Below are 11489 nucleotides of genomic sequence, written 5' to 3'. Positions count from 1 at the left end.
AAAAATACATGACTTGATGCAAGAATCATCAGACACGAATAACATCAAATTAGATCTCGAAAATGACCAAAGGGTCACATCGGACTTGATAGAAACATTAACGTCTTCTAAGATAAGGATAACATGATTATTAAATAATATATAATAAATGACAACAGACTAATTACGTATCACACGACTATGCTTGCTCTGCTCAGGCTCTGATCTTGCTCTACTCAGCTCTGCTCTGCTCTGCTCAGCGGGGTCTCTTCGCTACTGCTGACCTCATGACAACCTCGTCAACGTTTTACTCAAAAAAAACATTGCCCAGTTCTTACCCTTTTCTTTCACTAATCATCCTTCTAGGGATACATATATACATACACATCATATACGTATATATATAATATATATATATATATATATATATATATATATATATATAATATAGAGAGAGAGAGAGAGAGAGAGAGAGAGAGCGTTAAACTTGCATGCTAATATCTAACTGCAAGTCTCGTTTAATGAATTAACCACACGAGAGAGAGAGAGAGAGAGAGAGAGAGAGAGTTTCTGTACAAATAACATGAATGTTCAAGTATAGCACTACAGTCTTGCACGAAATAGTTCGCCATATCTCATATATATCTGTACCTAACAATGCAAACCCTTTACTTCATAATAAATGTTAAAAACATATTTTAAGAGAGAGAGAGAGAGAGAGAGAGAATATTGCAGAAAACGTACAAAGTACTACATGCGTTCATGCAACCCCCCAAAACGCGAACGTTGACCGAAACATAAGACGAGCGCCTCGCTTATAAGTTCGCTCTTTTAGAGGTCACACCCAAACTGATAACAAAGTCCGCCCCCTCCCACTCCCCTTCGCTAACCGACAAATCCTTCCGCCGCCCACCCACCCTTCTCTATCACCCCACTCCCCCCCCCCCCCCCCCTGATGGAAAGGGAAAGAGATACTGCTTTTGATTAGGCTGTAGTTAGTGCCACGGAGTGGAGAGAGAGAGAGAGAGAGAGATGGTGTTGGAGGGGGGGGGGGGGGGGGGGGGGGGGGGGGGGGGGGGGGGGGGGGTTGCATCTAGGCAAAACTGATATGAATCGGCCGTGAAGTATTGTTCCAAGTCCATTGACTCATATTTTAAAATATTCTTCATAAATTACCTACAAGATAATGTGACTTTGAATGGTTTTCAGATACAGATACCAATAGAAACTACTTCCCTATGAAACTATTTTATGATTTTTCTTAGTTTATAGCCTTTCTTATGTGGACTGTTCCAAGCTCATAGGAAGAAACGTTCATTGTTTCGAAACAAGCAAGCACCCAGTGGCCTTCTGAGAGAGAGAGAGAGAGAGAGAGAGAGAGAGAGAGAGAGAGAGAGAGAAAGAGAGAGAGAGAGGAGGGGGGGGGGGGGGAACCCTCATAAGGTATGTCATTTGAAACGAGTAGGTAGTACCAAGATACTTCCACTTAAGTATGAAATGAAACTTGGACAAAACAAATACTAAAGAAAGACTCAAGAGAAGAAACCAAAACCTATAAAATGAAGAGGCGATCATTGTTTCAGGCCTATTGTTCTTTTCTGAACGTTTATAAGAACATTTCGAGAATTCTAAATATTTACAGACGATTCCTTTAGCCCAAGTGAGGTTATAACGCTCGTCATGGCACTTAGGAGCTCTTGGGATGAGTAATATATACGAGTATAGTTTATATCATATATATATATTATATATTATATATATATATATATATATATATATATATATATGTTGTGCCTACTTTTTGTCGTGCCTACTTACTTTGTGATTTGCCCTTGTTTTTATTTCTTTTCATTATGTTGCGTGGCGTATTTACGAGTTCTTATTCTTCTTCTTCTTGATTTCACTTCTTGTTACGGGTAATGTTTGAAAGGTTATCATTATATGGGCTAACCTTCATTTATCACTTCTTACGGTTGTGTTTCTTTTTTTTTTCGTAGGAACAGGCACTGTATTTATTTAGTTGGCTATGTCTCTCAGGAGGTCTTTCTTACATAGCGCGGATACGTTTCACGGGTTCCAGGCAAGTTAAACACCATTGAGTAAAAATTACTTATTATTACAATAAAGTATAAGTTCACAATACACTACACTGGGACAGAGGGAGAAGTGATACAGCCTTCCCGTATAAGGCTTTCTTCTTAACTACTGCTCTCTGGCACTTCAAATGAAGTTTCGACCTAACTACTTTTTCTGACTCCTCCCCGAATGTCCTTTAGGACACCTCCTACTTCTACATGAATGGCTTTCATTACTTCCGGTGCCACCTCTAGATTCATCTGATTGGTTTCGTCCTTCGACGGTAACCACCCACTGAAAGGGTCATAGATCAACTTTTCTGGTGAGGTTAGCATCTTACTGTTTTGACCAACCGGTGCCAATGTTTGGTCTGGTTTTACGAAACTGCTACCCGTGCAGACTTATACTGTACACACTACTCCTTTTTCTATCTTTACTTCTGGTATATCCTCCGTCACTCTACTTTCACTATATATATTCTACCAGTGGTTTACCTAACTAAGTTTTCCCTAGCTATTTCTAGACAGACTCTTATTGTTTCCTAACAACACTCGGCCACCTACCGGCAGTGACCTCAATGCCTAAAATTACAAAAATGATTATATAAAAAAATACAATGTTGAAATAAATCAAAAATGGTTATATATATATATATATATATATATATATATATATATAATATATATATAATAATAATAATATATATATATATATACAATAATGCTAGTATATCAGTTACTTGAAGGCAAATTTTCCATTCCATTAAGGACTTAATGGTGTTGAGTTTGTTAACAACTAATACTCTGACAATGCATATGAAAGCAACTATGGTGAGTACTAACAAAACAATATTTAACATGGACATGATAGGGGAAATGTCAGCCTTGTGCATATGGAAAAATTGATTAGCTGCTTCAAGTTATTCAAATGACATTAAATCAAGTTTGGATACTTTGAAAACCTTGGCATTACCAATAATATTAATACGTCTAGATAAATTTAAAGTATAAGAAGCAAAAATGGTATACTTGTAGTACAAATAACACAAAATAACTACTTCACAAGACGTCACAAGTATTTTTTTCCTTGTTTTTGTTTTCGTTGTTAAAGATTACCTGAGATTGATTATTCATACAAGTGACCTTAGCTTTTAGTTAAATTCTGTGGAAAAAAAACATTTACCATTTCACCATACAAAATTTTGAGCCTTGAAAAACAGTCTTTAAGGGATATATTCACAGTTTATCACAGTTATTTTTTACCACCCCCTTGCCATTAATCAAATCACCAACACAATACAACTACCCAAGGATCCCAAGTATCACCGCTTCTCAAGACCAAGAAAGAGCAAGCTTAACTCCTTCAACATTATCAAATACCCTTTGACCACTGAGTCTGCCATGAAGAAGATTGAAGACAACAACACCCTTGTATTTATCGTTCACTCCTTAACGAACAAGAATCACATCAAGTTTGCTGTTAAAAGGGTTCTGTTTCAACTAATAACTTAGTTTAACAACCAAATCTTAGTTCTTGTTATTGTCCTTGTACTGTTGTAATGATGATGATTACAACCGCTATGTCGTGTACCATCTTGACATGACCATGTTCTTTTTGGATGCTCCCTCCTTGATTTGCAAGAGGGAGATGTAGATATCGCTCACCATGAGCCATAGTGTAATCCATTTCCTGCAAATATATTCTAGGCAGTAAACCTTATACAACAATGTTATTGACCTGTTGCACTTGGTCCTATCTTTTTCTTAAATTGTATCTCGGAGTCACTAATGCTGATGAAGTATGGGAATCATTTACGTTACTGTTTTCCTTACTACTTGACTCCTTTAAATCTTTAAAATCTTTTAAATGTTCTACTGACCAAATGTCGGAATGTACTATTTTAATATGGTTCCAATGTGCAACAGTTTCACTTAAAGTTGATTCATGCATTAGCTTAAATTTATTTAACTTTAACCTTTCTATTACTCTATATGGACCTTGAAATTTAGGACTTACTTTAACATTAGGTCCTTCAACCTTGTGATTAAGCACATATACTTGTTGACCTATTTTTAATTCTGGGACTGTTGATTGCTTATTGTAATACTTACTAGACTTTTGGTGTAACTCCTTCAATCGAGCCCTTGTGCCTTTTACGGTCTCGAAAGTCCGTCTTGTTTTCCATGTAACGTAGTCTTCATAATTATAAGTATGTCTTGGTGGGGACGCTTCGTCTAATAAAGTATTTGGCATTCTTTTCTGATAAGCCATATAACAGAAGTGTGGGGTTTCCCCAACAGATTCATTTACAGTGTTATTAATAGTGAACTGTACGTCTTCAAGTATTAAGTCCCAATCTTCAGTCTGTGGAGTTACTAAAGTTTTCAGTACATCCTTTATCTTACGATTTGTTCTCTCTACTGCTCCATTAGAGCTTGGTTTATAAGCTGTAACCTGACACTTGTTAATTTCATAAAACTCACACAATTTCTTCAAAATGTCACTAGTAAATCTCCTGCATTATCAGATAATAATGTTTGAGGACATGAATGTCTAGTTATTATTCTAGGATTTCAGAGCTTCTGCTACAGTAGTTGCTTCTCTGTTTCTGACTGGAATGATCTCAACATATCTAGTCAAGTAATCTATGAAAACTAGAATCTGACGATTACCTCTAGTTGTGTTTGGAAATGGACCTACAAAATCCATTGAAACTACTTGAAAAGGAGTTAATTCTGATGGATATTTCTCAAGAGGGGCCTTTACATTAACGTTACCCTTGTGTACGTTACAGATATGACAATTTTCAACAAATCTTTTAGCTTCTTCATTGCAATTCGGCCAAAAATAGTTTCTAGTGACTGTTCTACATGTTTTCTTTATTCCAGGATGTCCTGACAACTTGTAAGAGTGTGTTAATTCTAATACTTCCTTGGTTAGTGTGTTAGGTACATACAATCGTGAACAAGCATTCGGTTCATCTGATGTTTTATATAGAATTCCATTAATTAACTGAAATTCAGACTGATCATCCTCATTTTGCATTAATTTACCCACTATTTTTCTAATGTTAGCATCTTTTTGCTGTTCGATCTGAACTCTTTCTAAGTCTAGATCTATGATCTGACAACTAAAACAGAAAGTATTAGTTGTGAGTGTTTCTCGTTTTCTTCTTGCGACCTTGACAAAGCATCTGCAATAGTGTATCTTCCCGGGATATACCTAAATTCTGGGGCAAATTCTAATACACTTATGAACCATCTGTTAAACTTCATATTATTTGTGAATGCTCTTTCTTAAATAGATCACAAATAGGTTTGTGATCGGTAAGCACATTGACTTTATGTCCTAGCAATATATGCCTAAACTTACGTAATCCCCAATAAAGAGCTAAGCACTCTCGTTCGGTAGTGCTATAATTTCTTTCTGCAGCATTCAAAACTCTACTTGCATAATATACTGCTCTCATTCTGGTTTTTCCTTGTTGCAGTAAAACTGCACCTACACCTGTACTAGAAGCATCGCAGGCTAAGTAAAATTCCTTTGAGAAATCTGGATACACCTAAAATTGGATTTCTTGTCATCATTTCCTTGAGTGTTTGGAAAGCTCTTTCATGTTCTGGCTTCCATTCATAAATTACATCCTTCTTTGTTAAATCTGTTAATGGTTTAGCTATAGTGGCAAATCCCTTAATAAAAGGGCGGTAGTAGCCAACCATACCTAAGAATCTTCTTAAGGCTTTCAAGTTACTTGGGGCTGGATATGCTACAATTGACTTTATTTTCCCTTCCTGCATACGTAGTCCATTTTCACTGATGACATGTCCTAAATATTCTAAGGATTTCCTCATGAATTGACATTTCTTAATCTTTATCTTTAATCCTGCGCTCTTTAGTCTTTCTAACACTGTTTCTAATGTCTTAAAGTGACTATCCAAGTCCTTACTAGAAATGACTACATCATCTAGGTATACTGAAACATCCTCTATGTCTCCTAAGATTTGGAGCATTAATCGAGTAAATGTTAGTGGGGCTGATGTAAGACCAAAGGGCATGACTTCAAACTGTAAATGTTCCTTATGAGTACTAAAAAAAAAGCTTGTCAAGGGCTTGGATTCTTCGTCTAAAGGTACTTGCCAATATCCACTAAGCAAGTCTAATGACGTAAATATCTTTGCTCCACCTAATTGAGCTAGCATATCATTTATAACTGGCATTGGCATCCTATCTGGAATGGTGTGTGAATTTAATTTCCAGATAATCTATTACCATTCTCCAAGTGCCATCTTTCTTGGAACTAATAAGAGAGGTGAGTTATATGGTGATTTAGAAGGTACTATTACACCATCTTGTTTCATTTCTTCAATTAACTGATCTACGATCGGTCGTTGACTGATGGGTAATTTATAGTTAGGGATATAAAATGGTTTAGTTCCATCTTGTATTAAAATCTTATGTTGCAAAGTATCTGTTCTGCCTAACTTATCTCCTTCTAAGGCAATGACATCTCTATACTTTTCCAATATTTGTAATAGTTTAACTCTATTCTGAGGAAAGTCTGTATTATTTACTTCTGTATTTAGAATTGAACTCGGTTCTGTGCTAGAGAAGAATGCTTTTTCACTTAGTGTTATTAAAGGATTATTCACTACAATTCCTGTACAAAATTCTATACCAGGTCTTAGTATTAGTCTTTTGTCTGAGAAATTCTGGACGTATGTCTCACAGTTATTACCTTTCACGTGAACTAAAGAATTGTCCATCCTAACAAAGTCAGGTAAGTTTTCATTAGTTAGCATTACGTCCTTTTCATGCAAGTCTTCGTCTGTTTTTAGCCCTAAGACAAACCTTGGTTAGACATTGCGGGTACAAAACTACTTCTCTAATTAAAGTACAAATGTGACCAGTATGGTCATGGTCTGCAGTACTGATTAGACATATTTCTTCGTCATCTCGTATCTCTGAGAAATAACAGACATCTGTTTCATCCGAATTTTCATCCAGTAGTATTGTTGAGTTTAATTCACCCGTTATTTATTGTTCCTAATAACAGGACTTCATTGATATATTTTTCTTCCTTATTTTCATCTATTATGAGATATGTACAATCAATTTCTGATTCATTTTCATCCGTTTGTTCGCATGCATTAATATGTTCCGCGGCAATAAATTGTTCAGCTGCGTAGATTTGTTCAGAGTCAAAGCTCTGTTCAGAATTCTGAGTATCAAGGCTTGCATTGTTAAGGTTATTTATTCGTGCACAATCTATCATAGAATCTTTCCTGGCTAAGGACATTTCTTGCAAGGTATTACTTCTGCCACTTATTCCGCTAATATCTGTGCTAGCATTATTATCTATCTTAGTATCTTGGATGTTCGCTTCTCAGAAAGATGTCGTCTCAGATAAATTGATCAGATTTATGCAAGACTTTCCTTCTTCTAGCTGAAAACAAACATTTTCTCTATTTCCTTGCGGGGGTAAATTTATTTTATTTTCTCCACAATCTAACATTATTTTACATCTCCGCATAGCATTATATGAAAACAGCGCTTGCGTAGGATAAAACCTTTCTTCTAATACTACAAATAATTCTTTAAAAGTTTTGTCTAAAATCTCTATGTCCAGTGTGACATTGCCTAGCGCCTTTATTTGTTTCCCGGCTATTCCTTTTATAATTCTACCAGGACCTTGTATTTCTATATCTGCAAAGCCTAAATGTTTGTTAATGTTTGTTTATCTATTATATTTACTGTACTGCCTGTATCTAAAAGGATTGAGCATGGTTTATTATTAATTCTGGTTTGGATGATAGGTAAATCTTCTTGGCATATTTCTTTATCCTTTACTGAAAATACTATCTCCTTATTTACTTCAAAAGGAAACTTGAAATTCTCTTCCTGACCTACCGTAACTATTTCATTCTCATTTTCTACTGGTAAGGAAGCCTTCTCATGTATTACCCTCTGCTGTAATTGTCACTGAGTTTGATTATTATTTTGGGGGTGTATTATTTTTGGGCATTATGTTAGTATTGGGGTATTTCTGAACCCAACAATTTTGTGTTAGGTGACCTGTCCTATTACAATGAAAACAATACTTTGGTCGCCTACAATTCTGAGTTGTGTGGTTGGAATAACCACAATTTGCGCAATTTGGTTCCTGCTTGTTATTCTGTGTTCTATTATCTCCGAAGCTCTGACTGTGATTTGGGCCGAATGAGGTTGGGTTATTATTGTTTAGATTTCCTCTATACTGTTGAGGCCTATTTTTACTATTCTTGTTTGCTTGGAAAAATTTCCCATTCCCGTACCTTGGATTATTCTTAGGGTCTGGGTTTCCCTGTTGCTTATGCTTAACGTTTCTAGATCGGTCTGGGACACCATCTGCCCTTCCCTGGAAATTATTTCTATTTCTATTAGGGTTTCCATTATTTACAAAACCTGTAAATTCCCTTGCCAGATTTAGTCCCCTTTTACACATTTCCTCTTCCATAAATCTTAAAGCTGCTAGACTATCCCGTTTCGGATCAGGATCCTGTTTCTTAAAGACTCGTTTTTCTTCTTCCCCGATAGCGTCATATACTATACCATGAACTATATAATTCAAAATCTCTTGTAGACTAACTAGATCCTTTTTGTCACTACTAAATGAATTAGGATCGCCAATAACTACGCCGGCTCGTTTTAAATCTGTGGTTAAGTTACGGATGGAGTTTTCGACGTCCGTATGTAAATTTGCTATGCTTTCCCCATCATATTTCTGATGAAGGAATCGGGAGATATTGTACCATTTATCACGTTGATAAATGGGCTCCCATAACTCTAGACACACCTTCTTAAATTCAGCGAAGGTCGGAATCTCCTGAAACTTAGGGGACGTGAGAGTGCGATGTGCATCGCCCTTTTCGGAACTAACATAGAGTAACGCTTCATCTATCTTCTTGCGTTCATCTTTAATTCCACTAGCTGAAATTCGACTTTCAGTCTCTGTTATCCACTGAGATACTGTATATGCTTCTAACTTAATTTTGTCAGGATGCCCCTTTTCTACCCTAACCGCAAAAAGCGTGTAGCTTGTTTTGTTATTACGGCGGCCTGTGCCATTCTAGAGTTCCTAGTTTGTACTTGCAATGGGTTAGGAATGTTATTATGATTAGTAACAGTCACACTAGTAGTGGGTCTATTTGCTACTGTCGGACTCGGTATTCTGGTTGGACTTTCGCTATGTGATCGTCGAGTATTTAGTCTCGAGCGTCTGTCAGGAGTTGGGAAGTAGGCTATAAGACTCAGATCGGGAGTTCTGCTTTTCTTGTAACCTAGTAATAATTTCGTTAACATTTTCATTATTCATATCAACAGCATTAGGCTAGATACAATTTAAAAAAATAGATGCATTGTTGTACTTACATGATCTTCATACTGAGTCTGTCTTCCTTATTGCGATTCCTAGATATCCTATCTAATCTTATTTCCTAGTGTTTCCTTCCTTCAATCTGGAAAACATTTACATTAGTGTATGCCGTTATTCTGATTCACACCACTGCACCTTGTGAACTGAATGGACAATATCTTTTTATTGTTCTAGATTTATCACAATCAATGAGGCAAAAAAAAAATTATTTTATCTTGCAACTTTACGGCAAAGGAAAATTTTATCTCAAAACTACTTATTATGAATTATTTTATAAAGACATTTTTTATATTATCGCAGTGGGTGATTTTTCTATATTTATTTTCAGACGTTAATCTATCAGGATACTTTAAACTTTTCTTCTTGTCGCTTGTTGCTGATCACTTCTGCGTCGCCGTCCGTCTCTGCCTCTGTTTCACTTGTGGCGTTGTCCGTGCGCTGCCGTCGTTCACACCACGGTTGGAGTCCAGTGCGCCTTATCCATGGGGAAAAATCGTAGCGATGTAGGGAGGGGAAATGGGCGCTATCTCAGGATTTATGATAGTTTAGCGCTCACAGGTTGATTGAGAAATCCGTCGTCAGTCCTCGCTGCGTTGTATTCAATCTTCTTTTATCCGCCTTAATGCGTTTTTTTACGTATTCCCTTGTCGAGTTTATGGCTTAGGAATGCAGCTGTCCTTGTTCCGTACTCTTCTTATGATTTCACTATGTTTCGTCGCTGCGTTTCGTTCGCCCTCTCAGCAGAATTGAAGTGTTATTGAGTCTACGTTGTATTTAGTTTCACTCTTGTTCGTTGCTCTTTTTCTTTTTTCTTCGTTCTTCGAGTTATTGAACTCGGAATTTCTTCTTTTTAATTGTAAAGTTCGTGCCTGGTTTTCTTGTATGTTTCTGACGCTTAAGACTTAGCGCTCTTTTATTGGCAATTTTATAACTTCACTCTGTTTAATTTTTAACCACTGTGTGTGTGTGTGTGTACGTATTTTGGTGTTATGCACTCGGAATCCCACTACCGCTGTTCACCACTTATGTTGTGCCTACTTTTGTCGTGCCTACTTACTTTGTGATTTGTCCTTGTTTTTATTTCTTTTCATTATGTTGCGTGGCGTATTTACGAGTTCTTATTCTTCTTCTTCTTGATTTCACTTCTTGTTACGGGTAATGTTTGAAAGGTTATCTATTATATGGCTAACCTTCATTTATCATTCTTACGGTTGTGTTTCTTTTCGTAGGAACAGGCACTGTATTTATTTAGTTGGCTATGTCTCTCAGGAGGTCTTTCTTACATAGCGCGGATACGTTTCACGGGTTCCAGGCAAGTTAAACACCATTGAGTAAAAATTACTTATTATTACAATAAAGTATAAGTTCACAATACACTACACTGGGACAGAGGGAGAAGTGATACAGCCTTCCCGTATAAGGCTTTCTTCTTAACTACTGCTCTCTGGCACTTCAAATGAAGTTTCGACCTAACTACTTTTTCTGACTCCTCCCCGAATGTCCTTTAGGACACCTCCTACTTCTACATGAATGGCTTTCATTACTTCCGGTGCCACCTCTAGATTCATCTGATTGGTTTCGTCCTTCGACGGTAACCACCCACTGAAAGGGTCATAGATCAACTTTTCTGGTGAGGTTAGCATCTTACTGTTTTGACCAACCGGTGCCAATGTTTGGTCTGGTTTTACGAAACTGCTACCCGTGCAGACTTATACTGTACACTACTACTCCTTTTTCTATCTTTACTTCCTGGTATATCCTCCGTCACTCTACTTTCACTATATATATTCTACAGTGGTTTACCTAACTAAGTTTTCCCTAGCTATTTCTAGACAGACTCTTATTGTTTCCTAACATATATATATATATATAATATATATATTATATATTATATATATATATATACATACATATTAATTAATGGAATGTTCTCTCTCTCTCTTCTTTCTCTCTCTCTCTCTCTCTCAACGTTATTTCAGATAACGTTTTCTATAGATATAAAACGGAGACAAAATGTGCTAAA

The 11489-nt window shown here is 36.5% G+C and overlaps 1 protein-coding gene and 1 long non-coding RNA gene across 2 annotated transcripts in view; both read right to left on the bottom strand.

Annotated features, from left to right (window-relative positions):
• Positions 1-1042: 1042 nt before the first annotated feature.
• LOC135204518 (zinc finger protein OZF-like) overlaps positions 1043-11489 on the bottom strand; it is a gene marked incomplete at its 3' end in the record, with an annotated part of 24999 nt that continues 14552 nt past the window's right edge. The window contains exons 3-4 of the mRNA XM_064234686.1: positions 1392-1499; positions 1043-1071 (exon numbers count right to left, since the gene is read on the bottom strand). Coding sequence (XP_064090756.1) covers positions 1043-1071; positions 1392-1499 — 137 coding nt within the window. The remainder of the gene's footprint in view (positions 1072-1391; positions 1500-11489) is intronic.
• Positions 3327-9963, bottom strand: LOC135204696 (uncharacterized). The gene is made up of 3 exons (XR_010312295.1): positions 9815-9963; positions 9463-9548; positions 3327-3744 (listed from the first exon to the last, which is right to left on the bottom strand). It is a non-coding gene; the product is annotated as an uncharacterized LOC135204696 (long non-coding RNA).

The sequence above is a fragment of the Macrobrachium nipponense genome, chromosome 47, assembly GCF_015104395.2.
Source record: "Macrobrachium nipponense isolate FS-2020 chromosome 47, ASM1510439v2, whole genome shotgun sequence".
NCBI classification, from domain to species: Eukaryota; Metazoa; Arthropoda; class Malacostraca; order Decapoda; family Palaemonidae; genus Macrobrachium; species Macrobrachium nipponense.
Note: the sequence above shows the minus strand (reverse complement) of the source record. Positions and strands in the feature narration are given on the sequence as shown.